This window comes from Saccoglossus kowalevskii, chromosome 1, assembly GCF_978046115.1.
Source record: "Saccoglossus kowalevskii chromosome 1, keSacKowa6.1, whole genome shotgun sequence".
NCBI classification, from domain to species: domain Eukaryota; kingdom Metazoa; phylum Hemichordata; class Enteropneusta; family Harrimaniidae; genus Saccoglossus; species Saccoglossus kowalevskii.
In genome coordinates this window covers 21,445,258-21,462,453 of record NC_140641.1, presented here as the reverse complement: position 1 = coordinate 21,462,453, position 17,196 = coordinate 21,445,258, and the positions used below count along the sequence as shown (strand labels likewise).

General features: G+C 40.6%; 1 protein-coding gene across 1 annotated transcript in view; it reads right to left on the bottom strand.

The window, feature by feature from the left end:
- Positions 1 to 290: 290 nt before the first annotated feature.
- The window catches only part of sox1/2/3 (SRY (sex determining region Y)-box 1/2/3-like), a 28,829-nt gene continuing 11,923 nt past the window's right edge, over positions 291 to 17,196 (bottom strand). The window contains exon 2 of the mRNA XM_085490398.1: positions 291 to 896. Within this exon, the coding sequence (XP_085346524.1) occupies positions 850 to 896 (47 nt within the window). The 3' untranslated portion in view covers positions 291 to 849. The remainder of the gene's footprint in view (positions 897 to 17,196) is intronic.

Below are 17,196 nucleotides of genomic sequence, written 5' to 3'. Positions count from 1 at the left end.
AACGTTTTGTTTACGGTTCTACGTGCTCTTGGCTCCGACTGTCGATTCTACACATCGCTTGCGAGCACTTAAACAAGCATATGACCTCTTTCCAAATCGTTCACAGTTTTCTGAGTATCTCGCTACTATCGTGAAGTAGAGGGTGGAATTAATGACATTGAATTCGTGTATATTCTCATGTAGCGAACGGCACCAACGTGTTGATTTTCGACGTCCCCATGAGTAACCCCTTCGTCACGTAAAACAACTATGTGTTCTTGCATTTTGGAATAAAAAGAAGAAATCAAAAATTAAATTTGTTACATTTTATTTGACAAGACAGATGAGGCATTTTACAATAAAACATATACCCAATTCTCATTAATATTCATATTTTTATCAACTCACAGAAACGTGATGAGTACATTACACAGCGGCCGACGACAAGAGTTTCTGACTTGATTTCCCTTGGTAGTGTCGGTGCGTTGTGTAGTGGGGGACAGCTCTCACCTCGCCACTGCATCAAGTTTATTGGATGTGTGATTGACGTCACAGGAGTGATACGTCAAGACTCAGACTCGGATCAAACTCGGTCGGGGCAGCTGATATACTACACCCGCGCGTGTAACACGGTAGCGTCAATCGTCGTCACCTTTGACCCCGGCCCACTCTTAACCACTCAAGCTGTCCCATTACGTACAGGTGTGGTGGAGCTCGTTTTTCCCCATCCTACGTGGGTCCGTTTCTCTGTGTACCGAAACGATACCACCCAGCAAAATCCGTATTTATTTACGATAGAAAATATATCCAACCGCGGTCTCGACGGAACTTGAAAATCAAATGTCGCGTTTTTTTTTCTGCCTCCATCTTCTATTCATCATAAGGCGAACCCATCATCTGGAGAAAACGCAACCGATCTACAAGACATAAATAAAAGATAACGGAGTGGTTAGTATTTTTATTGAATTGCAGTTGTAACATTGTAACAAGGGGCATTGTATGTTTGTCACGTTGGCACAACGCTTGGCGGACTTCGAAAGGAAATGCACATAAGCATTTAACGCGACCAAAGAGAGGGACCGCTGCATACGACAGAACTCATCACCCATTCAAAAGAGGGCACCAACACCATCGAACCATGCCTTTCATCGGCCCTGCATTACATGTTTAAACTATTCCCTTTGATCGCGGAGCCGCAACTATACTTAGCAAGACAGATGCCAGGCAGGGAAAAAAATATTGCATACACCAATAAGTAAATAAACGTCTTTGCGGAGTCCAGTTCAACCCCATCCGTTTAAGTAAGCGTGTACCGACATTATGAGGGGGTCCACCGCGAATTGTGTATAAGTATGGGTATGAATTTATTAAACAGTATCAATGATAACAGTTAACGATAATAAAAATATTTGTGTTACCCCCCCCCCACACACCTTCCCCGGCCGTTCCCTCTCTTAAGGCGCGGAGACATATGGATTCACCGGATTATACCAATTATTTCACGGTGGACTGGGACCAGTCGGTTTAAACATTGTCACTGTACCTGTGTACTGTGCCGTAAACTTTAATATCAAACGTTGCATGCCCCCACAGCGAGGCACATGGAACCGTACATGTATCGACACGACAACCAACGAAATTAGTACAAACTGAACTACATCAATTTATTCAGTGGTAACTGAAAGCCCCCGAATGAAAATCGATCGGACGCATGCGCATTATGGGTTAGGCGCAGTGGTGGGTGTAAAAAAAAAAAACATTGCATGTTGCCCGTAACAAGTATAAGTCCTATTATGACGTCATAACAATCATCGCATATACACAACAGCAACACGTAGTATAGTAGCCCAATTATTTGTCAATTGCGTTTTAAAATTCACAAGACGGGGAACATATCGACCACTTCTACGGTGGCTTATAAGTGACGACTGAAAACACTTCGCTACTTTCACATTTTAAACTTTATACTGACGTTACAACGAGGCATAGATCGTTTTTACGCCCCAGGCTACTTTTACATTTACATACGTGTTAGCGTGCGACAATAGTCTAGCTGGTGTGGATGCATAGCCGGACCATTGCCGGAAGGTGGAACAACTAATTAAGTAAAATGGGGGAACCACTTACGGCGGTAGCATCGACATCAATTTATTTGGAGATTCGAACGCTTTCACCCTTCAGCGCTACCTGGGACATCGACAACAAAAATCAACGACGCGATAGGGTCTTGAAAGTTGTAGTGAGATTGTCTTCTTGTATCAGTAATTACGGTAATATGCGCATAACGTGGGAGTCGAGGTCTCCGCCAACGCAATCTCGCCGAATATCACACACTGACATCAACCCCGACACTAAATATTCTTTTCGTTTCAGCTAACTATCTTATTGCGAAAACATCTTCACTTGTCGCTTCTATATGCTCCAGTAGCGTCCATATATGCGACATATGTAGTTCTCTGTCGGGGCAGTGGGAAGCGGGACTGAATCGAACAGGCTTGAACAAATGTCCGCAGGCAAAAGCGGCATCCGAAAAGTAATAGGGGAAAAACAAAATCACCTTTCTAACAACTACTTGGTAGCTTTAAAACGGCCGCAAAATGTGCTCGCTAACGTTCTCTCTGTGTAAAAACACATACAAAGCGCACCTGGCCTTGTCGATCCATCGGTATTTCAAGATCTGAAAAAATGGTGTCCGAAAAGTGGAGGAATTTACGATTCTTCTAGGTAATCGTCACTCTAAGTGCTACTGGTATTACGTAGGTAGCCCCCGTGCTGTCTGGCTTACATTAAGTCCCCATTAAGCAAAAACATCGCGTGCGTACTTCTACAGAACAAACTTCACCCGATCGATTGGTGGAGCTTGCGTTTTGAAGTTTGCCGACACAATTTCCTCCGCTCTTTTATTCTGTGTGTTAGCAAACAAACGTAGAGAAATTGTTTTTACTTCCCATAGTTTGTGTAAAACTTTTCACCTTCGGCAGGAAATAACGAGTAAATATTAGTGCGGGTAAAAATGACAAACTTTCATTAAAGTAAGAAGCAATACCGATGAACGCTATATGTCATAGTGGTCTGTTTTCGTACGTTTTTTTTTTTTGTTTTTTTTTTTACATCTTTCTCACGACACAAGTTTGCCAAGCGCAGAAAGTGAATATGACTGACACGTGCGTGAACGCCACTCTAAAAGTATGCTAGCCTCGATGTGAGAGTTTTAAAATACTAGCAGGCAACAATTAAATGTCTATAGATTCCCTTGGTTTAATGTGCGCCCACAATGGGTCGATATAGAGTCCACAAACAACGGCCCATATTAAGTGAGTAAAGTGGCATTGTACTACGACATGTGATAGGTTTGAAGTATTTAAATATTAAATGAGCCAGACATCGATAAAATCAACTAAAAGGCAAAAATTCGTTAATATGTCGCGAAACTAAGATGATTGGGGTCCAAACTCTTTAAGCGCCGCCGTGGAAATATTCACACCATCTCACTGTCAACACATGGGAGCACCAATTGATGTAATTTTAATAATTGGTACCCCGTGTCACTTAGAATAAATACGGGCGAAGACGTGTTCTAACAGGACTCCAATTTGATACTCATTAATTAAAACACTTTACTTTCATGTTAAAATTAAAAGTAGCCAACAAAAACCTTGTTATATTGCAGTCTCAGTGACGCAGGCTTTCTACTGTAAAACGTAAATTCACGACATGTGTTCCTGAGCGCATCTATGAACCAGTGAGGCACCTCTCGACTGCTACCTAGTGTTACCGTGTAATGTTTATAATTATATATGTACAAGATTTATACATGTACTAATACACACAAATATAACAACATTGTCGTTAGTCTATTTTATATGCTTGTGAATGCGGGGATAAATATAAGCGAGAAAATTTAGTGTAAGCTCATCGTTAACGGGAGTATTTAAACATTCAGTCACGGTGTTAAATGTGGGGTGGAGTGCCATGGAGGGTATATACAAGACATACCACAATTGATGCAATTATTCACATTTTGGTTGTTAATTTTTTTCAGTTTTCAGACGAACTGAATGTTTTAGACGTGTTTACCAGCATTTAATTGACTACTGTTGTCTGGGCAGGATCCGACGAAAGGATGGGAGTTGTCTTCATCATAAAGTGTTGTCACGCCAATAGCGAAAGCACGAACATACCGTTACTTTTTTTTAAGGTAGCATCTTACTTTTAGGGATGTTTGTTCAGTTCTGAATAATTTAAATGACTTAAAAACGGTGCATATGGTGCGGTTGCAAGTTGGGTCTCGGGTGGGCGAGGGAATCACCATTTAAAAGAAAACCCAATTGCCGGCGTTCGCCCAGTCATTGGATTGAAATTTAGCGTATATTCAACTACTATTACAAAACTTTAAGTTTAGTAACCAGACATGGATAAACAGCCACCCCTCCCCTCCTACTTTTCAGGCTTGTATTATGTCCCGTGCCCACAGGAATCATGGATCGAAGCCTCAGATGTTTCACTGTTCTATTTATAAGGCATTTCAAAGTTGGCGCTGTTTTAATTCTCGACACTCCACAAACTTGTCCCATTACTGACTCAACAAAATGGGGTTTAAATATTAATGCGTATAGCAGTACAGCCGCTTGCCTGTAACACATCACCGTGCCAGCGCCTTCTCGCTACTGTTCAAAGTTTACTCTATGCAATTGAACAGCAATGGGAATCCCGTCGGCACGAGAGTTTGAGCGCGTATAACTCTCTGCGACTTATGCGATGCATTGCCGAGTAATCTCCGACGAGGAAAGGACCATTCAATGGTCAAGAACAATACATTATTCGTTTCACTGAGTAGGAATTTTGCCAGCACGGTTAATTACCACCAGTGAACCGAACGGAGATCTGAAAATGTTTGAAGTTATTAAAGTGTGCCCGCCCGTACACTGTCTGTCAGCCAGCGTCTGAAAAGATGCGTTTGGGGGGGGGGGGGGGAGGTTATTTGCTCCGGTGCTTGCAACCAGTACACCTGGTTTACCGCGAGTGGAACGCCGAAAAAGGCGAGATGCTTTTGCCGCCCTCCTACCCTATCAGGAGATTTGTAATCAGCTTGTTCAGCAACTGCGGGTGTGGGCTAATTTTGAATACATATTCTTGGTTAGGGAGTTTGGACACTCGATTGATCGCAGAGATAATTACACGGTTCTGCTGCAAGGAAACCTTTTTGAAGGACATCCAGGGCGGGCCAAAAGCTTGGTTGGCTATAATTAATGCATACTAGATGTTCTCATATAATGGTCCTCAAGTTCTATTCTCGTTCAATGTTAAATAATTCATGGCATTCTTAAATCACTTTCTAGAATTCAAGCAGTTGAGTCTGGTTACTTATAGGGACTCCACCCAATTGTTGCGCCGACTTTTATTTTTCAACGTCGAACCGATTCGCCCAACGCCATCTTGTTATTCCCCAGTTGTTTTTCGACACAAAGATCTATTTTACGCTCTCCAATTTAAAAGGGAGGAGTCGAGTTGAACGTAATTCCGACTTGTCCCGAAGGTGGAATGCGGGTGTTTGGTGACAGTAAAACTAGCGATTAATCGTTCCCCGAATGTTTTCCGTTACATTGGGCTTTCCTGTGCTCTCGAAAAACTCCGAAACAGAAAGTTCGATGTTCCAAAACGCGACGGAAGTGAAACGCCGATAGACTGGGCCCATTTGTAAGCGGGTGTGAATACTGGGCGCAGTGACCTCTATAACCTCGGCAATTTGGCGTGGACGCTAACAGGCGAACTATGTAAAGCGAAAAGCAAATAACACCGCGAACTCAACTCATTGGTTGAATGGGGAGCACATCGATGCTTCAGCTGTCATACTCAACAAGTTCTGCTTGTCACTGCTATTCACTTCCAAGTGTCGCTAGAATCACTGGAAGAGAAAGCAAAAGTTGGCGACCAGTGATGACGGACGCGACTCACATGCAAATGGATCGCAATTGGCTGATGACAACTTTGAGATTCTTTCGGTTAGATGTTTTTCCACGGCACGTGCGCCCCGTTGGTTTGAAAGCCCTGCTCCGCACAGGATAGATAATACAAGTAAAAAGAAACAGAACTGTTGTAATAGAAGAGCTCGTTCTCCATCATTGTTTGGTGTGTGCTGAAGCTAGCACCCCTTTGAATTGCAAGTATTCAACGAGGCAGCCCGCCTTGGTAATTTTCACTCATAGTCTGAAAGGTACCAATGCAAACAAGAAATAAATAAGGCTGGTTTCCTCTTCAGATAAATACAGTGAAAAGACGAGCATGCAGGAAGCCTTTGTCGATTTTTCTGTAGTAGTAACAAAAAAGGGGGACCCATGTTTAGAAAAAATACAAGTAACGTGTTACGAAAACATGTGACCCAAACATGTTACATTATTTCACGAGAACGTTCACAAAACGGGTCTACTACGCCCCATTGCGAAGTAGTGTAACAGTTCAAATTCTCTCCCAATCACGTGACGTGTGTTTAGACAAATCAGGCAAATTGCGTAATGGCTCGAGATAAGATCCCATTTTGGCATATGATGAAACTACTACGGAAACAAGAGGTATACAACACAAAACGTGTAAAGATTGCCTGACTGACGGTGAATGTATCCCGATAACGGGCAGGTATCTACGAGTCTCTGATCAAATAGATATTCAAATGGGGAATGTCTTAAAAACGTTAATAATTTCATATCAATGACAGACAAAATATAGACCTAAAATAACTATACTTGTTTGTAACTCGCGAAAAATATATTGTGATAACATTGACTATATAATATTAAGATATTTGAAAGTCGTGAAAAATATGCACAGTTTGAAAACGAGTCACGGTTGTTAAACCTTTAAGAGTAAGTGATATTAAAATATTTTAAATTCGTTTTGAACTCACGAAAAATATGAATTAATTGAAAACACGTTTTGGCTGGTTGAGGTATTCTATTTCATTTTCTTTTTTAAATTTTCAACAAAAAAAAAAATACGCATAGTCAATTTGTATTCCGCACGTTGAGTAAATGCCCATTGCGAAACGAGTGTTTGTTTGGCATAACTGGCCTGGGAAACACGTTTGACCATTTAAAGTATTGGCATATAGCCGGTTTCTTTAAACAAGTATTACATACTATCTATGTTAGTTATCTTCAAAAGACATATTTATTTAACTAAGTATTGCACATTTGGGTTGTGTCAAACCTTTGTGGTTTATAATATTATAATACACGCCTCATATACAAACCGACCAAAACAAAAGAAACGCGATGCTGAAGGCGAGGAGGAAATGTTCATTTCTATTCAGTGTTGTATACGCACAAAATAGTTAAATATGCCCTGATTTGATTTCCCCAGTCCCCAAAGGTGGAATAAAGTCTCCCGTGTCACGGAACGGCAACACGAGTTTTTCAGTAACAACACAAAAAGGTGATGTTTGCATCTACCTACCAATCCCAGTTCCAGTGCTCTTTGATTGATTAATTAGTTAATTCAATTTAATTTGATTGTAATTTATCATTATGTAAATCAAAATTAACGAGGCTGTCGTGTTGGGAATTGGTGGTGAGCACGCAATTCATGGCATGCTATATTCTCCGTTCACATGGTACCAGTTATTTTAAGGTTCCACTTTTTTTTTCTGTGAGCCACGCTAAATGGTTTGAACTATTTCACTATTTCAGCAAAAAGTACGTTACATGAAAGGCAGAGTATCAAATCTCAACTTTGAAAGATGTATTTTATGAAAAGGTTGGCAATTCTGTGAGTGATAATATGGCCGGTTCATCTTAATAACAGTCAATCCGAAGGTAGGATGCGATACAATTCCGTGGCGTTGTCAGAAGCAACTGGGAACGACGCTATAGGAGTACAGTGATGACAGTTTTTACACCACGAGTCTCAATGTATTAATTAGATAGGCCGTCGTAGACAGCTGCCCCTGCTAAAGTCAGAAAAATCGATGTGTGAATTTTAGTATTTTGTGCTGCCAAAGGTTGATGCCATCGATTTTCGCCTGCAAGCAATTATAAGTGACAATTTTCACATGGTGATATTAATATTCCAGATATGACTTATGATTTTCAGTGGACTATCAATCGCCGACATGTCAGTCGCTGGCCCTCGCAACACTCCTTTTCATATTCCGTCTGTTTTTTGTGTGTGTGTGTGTGTTTCAGTTGACACGGTGGGTTACAGTCAACATTTCCAACATAGTTTCAAGTGGCAAGGGCTTTTACCGCGTTTCCTAATATTTAACTAAGAACGGTTGCTTCGGTCAATAGAGACACGAACACTTCAATTGGAACAACACATCGCCAGGACTGTGTGTTCTCTTCGGACTCAGCAAATACCCCCCCCCCCCTCCACTCGCGGAAGTACATACATTGCGAACGGTATTCCAGAGACCGATCAAGTTACAGATCGGGAGTTGTTTCTTAATTTGCATTCAAAAAATGAACAAGGATTTTTTATTGAATTGGTTTGTCCGGGCGGGACATGTTTTTTTTTTATTTTATTATTTTGTTTCATTGTTTCCTATGCCATACAAAACGCCCAGTTAGCCGAGTCAAAACAATATATCAGAACTTTGAAGCTCCCAGATGTATGTTTCAATTAAATTATAAAATAAAAGAGGGGAGGAGCAAACCAACAAGCCAGAGTAATGAAACCCAACATGGAGGTTTTAATGAGCGACAAAAAGAAATGAGTTTGACATATTTAAAAATTGCTCATTAAAAGAACCGTATTATTGATGTATTCTTTCATTAAAACAGGGCAATTAAATCTCTTAAAATATAAAGAACGACTTTGAAAATAACAATTATTTTAGTGTTTCAGACTTTGTAGCAGCAAAGCCGTACGTGTGTGAACATGTTCACCATACTTCCAATCATATGTTTTCAGTTTATTATTTATTATTTTCATTCATTTTTAATAAACATTTGAAATAGTTAATTAAGTACGTATTTTAACGCGGAGACCATAATGTCAACACGATTGTTCAAATAAGTCCTTTTCACCCCACCCCCCTTCCCTCCGCGTTTTCGCCCTCCCTTAATTGTTCTCCGTTGCCTGCCGAGCGAGAGTGTGGGCATGCACGCAAGAGTAGCAGAGTGTGGTAGCGAGCACAACAAAAGGTTGTATGGGATGCCAGATTTGTTGTGGTCTTTTTGACACGATATAAAAAGTACTCATTTGTAACCCGAAATTGGGCATTAGAAAAGTTGTTGTGTTCGGACCCCTATAAAAAGAAAAACGACAGAGAAAAGAAAAGCTCGTTGCGTCTTGTATACAGATATAGCATGTTGCCAGTACACAGCCATCTGCCTATCGAAGCATTGCTAATTTTGTCCACTGTCACACACACACACACATTATATATATATATAGAGAGAGAGAGAGAGAGAGAGAGAGATACGTACAAACGAGGACGCACAGCGTAATCTGACAAATACGCTTTCTGGTTAGAAAAAACGCCCACAAGAACAAGAGACAGGAGCCCCGTGAATGCATTGAATTCTCCAAGGACTTGGAAGCTTGCGAACGGTATATAAGTTACAGATGTCCCCAGTGAACGTTATGCGTGCTGGAGGTTGAAGCAGAAGCGAAACACATGTAGGCAAAAACAAACGCCGGTGATATAAAAAAAAAAAAAAACTCTAAGGTAAATAGAGCCCTGAAAACGATATTCCACAAAGAATTCGACTCTCTCCTTGACCATGACTATACATTCCGTTACTAACATAAGAGAAACACGAAATCTGAGCCACCAGAGGTAGTATATTTTCCAATTTAGTTGAATTCGGCGAGAAGTGAAAAGGAGATTGGAGCGTGTGTAGATGTGTGCATGGCGTACGGTTACAGTATATATACTCCGCAGTATTGCCATAGTTACCCGCAATTGTGACAAATAAATCAACCCTAGCCAAGATATTCATATTCAACTAATTAGCTAAACTGATAATATTTCACTTGAAAGAAAGAAAGAGAAGAAAATGGACGGCATAATAATATAACGTTATTGTGTCTTGAAGTAGCATCCGAACAAGTATTTCAGTTTCAAATACTAATAATATTAATAATAATAATAATTAAGTAAACACATAGATACACAAATAAATATGTCGGAGCTGAGTGGTAGAACTGTAGTAATGATTGTAGTTCATGCATTATGTATTCGAAAACAACGTACGTCTATACATTACAACACACCCTGTCGAAGGAGTCGAAAAAAGAAATGAGTGAACTATAGTAAACGCCGTAAGACGTTATTGGGGGATACATTATTTAATGTGTATCGCAGGCGTCGCAATGAAACGTTCATGTTCTTAGTGGCCCTGGCTACAGGGAGATTTGTACCGATTGACAGATTATGGGAGAGCCAATCGAACTCATCAAAATCTATCCTTTTAATCTAGGGTGGATTTAACCAAGCTTATGTTGGATTTAGATGTATTTCGCACAATTGCGATGAATTACTTTTCTCGTCCATTTATGGCTTAACTCTCGATTCCCATGTTTTATTTTTTAAAAACGATTGCGGAAGCGGACCCACTGATGATGATGGGCAATATTGCAGTGGAAACCTATTCCTCCTCGTTCACCGTGTTGTCAATTGTATATATATAGATAGATAGATAGATACACACGTTTTGTTTTTCGCTGTACACCATGTTTTGTTTTAACGTAAAGATGCCGTGGGAAATGGATTAACACCTCTCAAGAAATCAATGGTCAATTAGTCAATAGTCTGTTTTCAATGACCCCCCCCTGAAACAATAGAATCCCCCGGGATGAGAACGGAACTCGATGTGAAAAGATAGACTAGCGGTGCCAATAACGTACACGGACGTGCCGTCGACTGTTACACGTAGGTTTCCCACCTTTCTTCTAAATCCGAAATAGTATTTAGATTTAATCTATTAAGAAGTGCATAATCCCTTCTCAGTTTTAAAAACAACGCTCGCATTGAATGTGCAATGCATGTACCAGTTTCGTAGACCCCCCCCCCTTATTATGACGCGTCTTTGTCATTCGATTTCTATGCGGCTTTTGAGAAGTCCAATCCACGTGGAAACTACTTCAGGTTACGGTAAATAGAAGAGTTTCTCACAATACAGACATTGCTACTTTTCCCACTATTTTATATGTTGCCTTATGTAAGTACCCTCCACTACGACTTGACATTCATCTAGAGGAATCCCGGCCCCCACATACGCGGCCATCATGTGTGGGAATGGGTCGAACTTGGAATTGACGTTGGTACGTCCCTGGTTTAATATGGCACAAATGTTGAGTAGTCTGCCCCTGTTAGAGGTGTACATTTTAATTTCATAATTTTGATAGTTGAATACTGTTGAAAACTTTACACAAGATTCGTCACGGTCGCGTACAATTTAACACTTCATGTAGATATTTTGGTGTTCGTTTGTATGTTTGATTTGGGGGAGAGAGAGATTATGATAGAATTTAATACGAGGAATCAATACATGATGATACCCAACGCACCAAGTTCGACTCGAACGTCCTGTCTGTAGGATAAATACACACAGCCACTCAAACATGTCTCCCTACACATGCTTTATCAATATGTTATGGACAACTTTTTAATGAAATGTACTTTCACTATCAATAATTCCCAAGATAAGTATGACTGGGAGATTGAAGTAGGAGAGACTGACGTGGCGAGAGAGAAAACCAAGCTTATGGGCGTGTTACCAATTGTCACAAGATTGGAACCGTGTCAAATGTTACGTGTATTTTGGGATATTATTTGTCAATAACCAAAATCATCACCATCAAGAGATAATAGACAAATGTTACGTAAGGGTTGTAGTCTGTTTTCCATGACAATGCAATTAAAGCGATTTGAGACAATTTACAAGCGTAATCGGGTAGGGTTCCTGCTGCCGTAATACAGAAGTCCCGTCTGTCACCCAGTCAACAACTGTTACGGTGCCCCCGAACCATGTGTTCCTTCGCCCCAATTATAAGACAATAAGCCTCATAGCGTTCGCGTTCGAGTTAATTGTGTCGAAGAATACGGAAAATAAATTGAAAACATTGATATCGTTTAAAATCAAGCGCGGTATGGTCGCAAAATTGCTAAGCAAACAGATGTATGCATGTATGTACATATAGCGGTTTGGTGAGCATGCTGTGAATTTTTCGCGTCGTCATCTACCGACGCAGGAGCATAGATAGCCGGAGATACTACATGCTAATAGGAAAAAAAATCCACATTCCCCACGTGTTAAGCTTTACGGCCTGCCACCGCCCTTACGCATCTGCCATGGCTTCTGTACTACGCACACAGCATCATACTCAAACATTAACGTTTTTTTTTTTATTATTTAAAGTTCAAACATATTTATCCCAAAGTGAGCAAAAAAACGATGTTGGTTTTACTCCTACTTGTGGTGTTTGATGTGAATTTTTTTAAAGGTACGGTTGTACCGGTGCATGTAACAATAAAATATTGAACGGCCATAAATCATATCTCGGTGACAAGGCAAGCATTTTCCTGGCTGCGGTGATGATCGCCTCATCAAACAAGGTCGGCTGCCACATATTTCAAGTAGTATTTGTATGGTGGTGGGGATGGTTGGAAAAGACAGGAGACTGCAAAATAAATGATAAAATGAACGAAAAGGTAATGAACTAATTCCAAAAGGAAAGGGTTTTTAAATTTAATCGGCGCTAATCTAGTTTCAGTTTCGTGGAATAAATTAGGTAAAGAAGATGAGAGATCTCGTCGAGTAAATTTTCAAAATTAATGTAAAACGCGATGGATCATGTATAAAGACAAAACACGCGTCAAATTTGTTTGAACGCTCCAACTTCTGAATCATTTCTAATATTATTTCCGCAGTTAATAATATTGTCGCCGAGGTCATATACTGTTTTCAATTTGAGAAATTCGGACGTGGGATGCGACAGAGATTGGATCGGTAATCGGGGAGAGAAGTCATCAGTCTGTCCCGCTATATTATCGTTAATACTCTTAAAGAATATACGATTCCCCCGTTTTATTCAAGATATAAGGTAACAATTTGATTAAACACGTGATCCAAGGTAGTGAGTGAATTTGCAGAGATAATTCCAGGCGGAATTCTGTTTACATGCCATCACCCCCTCCTCCATGACACCACCAACAACACGCGTGGGTACACACGCCTGGGAACAAACAGGGTGCCGAATTGACACATTGTCGTGTTTTGATACTACGAACTTGATGAGATTGGAACATTACTCGCTCACTGACATAGCTGCAAGTCAGGCCGGTTAATAAGGACATAGGGACTGCTAATTCTCAAATAATATTGATGACGGTCGAAGAGAGCTATTTCCGATTTTTGAGCTCCTCTATCGTTGTCATTATTGGGCTCCGATTACCCAAAGGTTTATGCCGTAAAATACCAGCAATTAGGGTAAACTAGACTAACAAGCCAAAACTATCTCTCTGCCAAAAACATTTTCAGAAATTACCGCTTGTGATTTTCCCGCGTAATTGCGAACACCGTGATTATTATTGGGCAGAGTCTGATTGAATGACGTCCTAACTTCCTCCTGCTCTCAACAACTCACTGCGATGGAAATGATCCTGCTTCAAAAATGTTTAGGTCAACCGAATAAATGTTGAAAATAAAGTCATTCGGTGATTTTTGTTTATGCTTTGTCGCAATGATCGCGATGTGTTGGGATATTCGTTCATTTTTTGATTACGTGTAAACGACGGCATGAACTGGTTTCAATGTTTTTTTTTATTGTTTTTTTGTTGTGTGTTTTTGATGTATGTATATAATCTCACATTGATATGTTGCCTTGTCGTTGTAGTAATGCCAATCTGTCCAGCCTTCATTATTGTTTTTACAACGTCACCCGTTCAGGCTAGCAAGATCAGGATGCCCGACATTTACAAACAACGTCAGCGAACGGAATAATTCCCAATATAATTTCATTGACAATGCGGATAACAGTATCATACGCCAATCTTGTCCGGGTATTCTCCAATTATTGTGATGAACACATTTACTGAAAACACAGATATTTCTGGCTTGGCAAATGTCGTCATGCAACAGAGAAAACATGTACCGGCGTTTCTAGGCAGCTGGAGGAGAAATTGGTAAAATGTTTGCGGAATATCCACATTCAAACGTGGCGTCATATTCGCGTATTTGGGTGTAGCTTAGGATTTGGAATGAATTCTTTTTCTTATTATTGTTTATTTTTTGCGTTGACGAGCATATATTGAGTTTGTCAGCTACCGCCATGTACTAGTAATACATTTACTGTACAGTACTCGTATCTCGAAACGGCGGTCGGATCTCGCATTACGATAATGTGTCGATATCGGCGATGCGTTTTGTCTGACAAAAATCAACATGCATTCACAATTTAGCGCTTTACAAGATGTTATGAAAAGAGAGAGTAGAATCTAACAAAACGGGATCGGTGGTTTTTCTTTCAAAGTGGCCTGGGGCAAACTTGGGCAGGCACGGTATAGCGTGTTAAGAATTTTTCTTGTTTTCTTTAACAACCAGCGAGAATTTTAGCGCCCAACCACTGACGTCACCTCAGCGATTAAATTTGATGCGTTTTTATCGAAGGGAAAAAAGTGTCACTGTTATAGGACCGAAAATGTGAAGAGCGGCGCTTACAGATCCAAGTCATGTTCATGCATATACGTCGTGTTTTTGTTTTTTTTAAACGAATTGAAGAGTTAAATTCATAACACAAAGTTGAAATTTTCAGACTCGAAAAAAAAAGTTTCCATTTGTTTGAACTATCATTTATGTAACTTCATTAAAATACATTCATGGGCGGGATAATTTTACGCAGACGACGTTTTTATGTTTTATTTTTGTTTAAAATTTGGCGGGAACCCACAGCTGAGGGTTCCATTGCATGCAGACGAGGCACGTTTGACGTGTCTACGTGACGTCGATCAAAATCTGAGATAAACTAAGCACTAAATTTCTGACTCGTTATCCTCGCTGATTGGAATGGGTAATTAATAATAACACTGAAAAAGTGTGGGAGAGATATAGGGGCGAGTGAAGTCGGTGAACTCCGCTAATAACATGACTGAGGAAGACTGACTCAGAGACAAAATATGCAATCTCAGTGACTTCCTGTCATGTGTAAAATGGCGACCATGGAGAGTAAACTGTTTCCGGCGAGCAACGAAACCCAAAAGTGTTCGAACAAGGAGTTGCTGTTGGAGATATAAACTCTCCGGAAAGGTTACGAGGAAACAACATTATGTCAAATGTTTGAAAACAAGTTGGCGGGAATGGGAGCATGTCCAACAATAGATGCGTGCATGTTGCCCCCCCCCCCCTCCTCGTCTTGTAGAATGGCTTTGACAAATCATGGAAGTGCATTCAGACGGTGGTTCTATCGGGATGTCGAAGCTACATGCAGCTAAAGAAAGAAATCAAGACGAACTTATTGAAGTGAAATCGAAAACAATGATGTCAATTCGGTTGACATGGAGACCATCTCAGAGTTTCGGGTCTCCTCCTGTGTTAGTAAAACTACCCTCATGCAGAGGGGGAAATGAAGTCAAAGCCAATTCTCGTCAATGTACAATGTCTTGAAAAGGTATTTCATTAAACACGCGGGTCGAAAGGTTCTTCCAAAAAAAGAATCTAAATACAATTTTGTGTGTGTATTGTCATTGGTGAAACGAAATCATCATCTATGTTTCGATTCAGAGAGCTCGTAGTGCGGTAGGTTGTTTTTTCTCTCTCTCTCTACCTCTCTCAAAGATGCCGGCCGACTACGCTTTACACAGGTAATCATTGACATTCCAGTAGCGTCTCACCGCGTACCACCCAAGACCACGTGGTTTCAACCGCTGTATTATTCGCTGTAGTCTAATCAGTGATAGGGGTGACGACACATCGCGTCGGCTAAAAACGGCTTGTTTTCAACCGGAACACACCCAAAAAAAGTGACAACAACTCTCGAGTCATCCATCTCGTTACAAGTGATTCAGTATTTCGCCAGTGGTGATGTCGACGTGTTTGAGACTTTTCGGGGTAGCGCCCACTTTCAAGTGGTTCCCTAAAATTTCGATATTTACTTTTGAAGAGGAGCGTGTCCGTTTGCTCATGGGCAGTGTGGTATTACTTTCCAACATACCTCACTGCTGACGTCATACCTACACATCTCGAACGTGAGTGGAACAACAACCCTATTAATATAATTAATTGGTGTATATGAAGATTAAAATTGACGAATTTTGTCTGTGTTTAAGTTCATTTTAATTCTTTCCTTGTTTCCAGAGAACTGTTATTGTTTCGCAAAGTCAGTTACGAGAGTTACATGGTGCCACTGGTAGGAATGATATTTAATCTTAAACGACGGTGTTAAAAGAATACGTGTCTAGAACATATCTGGTGGTGGTATCGGTTTTTATTTTCATTCTAAATTGAATGGCGCGATGGTACTTGTCTCTAATTCGAGCAAATTACATTAATTTAGGTTGGGGGTTGTTTACCTCGTCGCCGACATCACCCAGGGGTTCACTCTCGAAGCCACGTCAATATCAGCGAGAATGAACACGTTTTATTACACTTAAAATTATAATAAAAAAGTTATAATTTAATTTCAACTTATGTGGGAGGATTATTAACATCTCGAACAGGGACGATGTTTAGGTTCCCTGTCTTAAAGAATCGAGCATGGACGTGGGCATCTCCCGTGGATGGTAGGTTGAAAGTTTTGGTAGCAGACGACGTGTTATGTTGAATTAAGTTAGCAATTGATACCCCCCCCCCCCGCACGCCCACCCATGTTTTAGATTGTGCCCACATACGAGATATGCTGGGGAAGTCTCACTGAGGGGAGTTCCGATACCAAACAAACGAGTATGAAAAAAGGCATGGCGACGATTGGTTAAAAAGAGTAACAAGCATAATACGACCAACTTTCAAGACCAGTTATGCAAGTAAAATGTGAACCTGCCGATCGTGCCGACTGCCTCTCCTTGCCTGCATGCCTGTCTACATGTCAGTCAATACCAACGGGTTCTATAGCTTTTGTACGCATTTATTAAGCGTCCTGGTTTAATAAACCGGCCAGTAATGGCAGGGGAGGGGAACACAGATCTAACACGTACCAAAGTTTCGGCGCTTCCATTCTCTGGACTTTCTCACAGTTTCTTTACAAGTGATCGGTTGTTTTGTTTTCACTGTGTATGCGCACCTT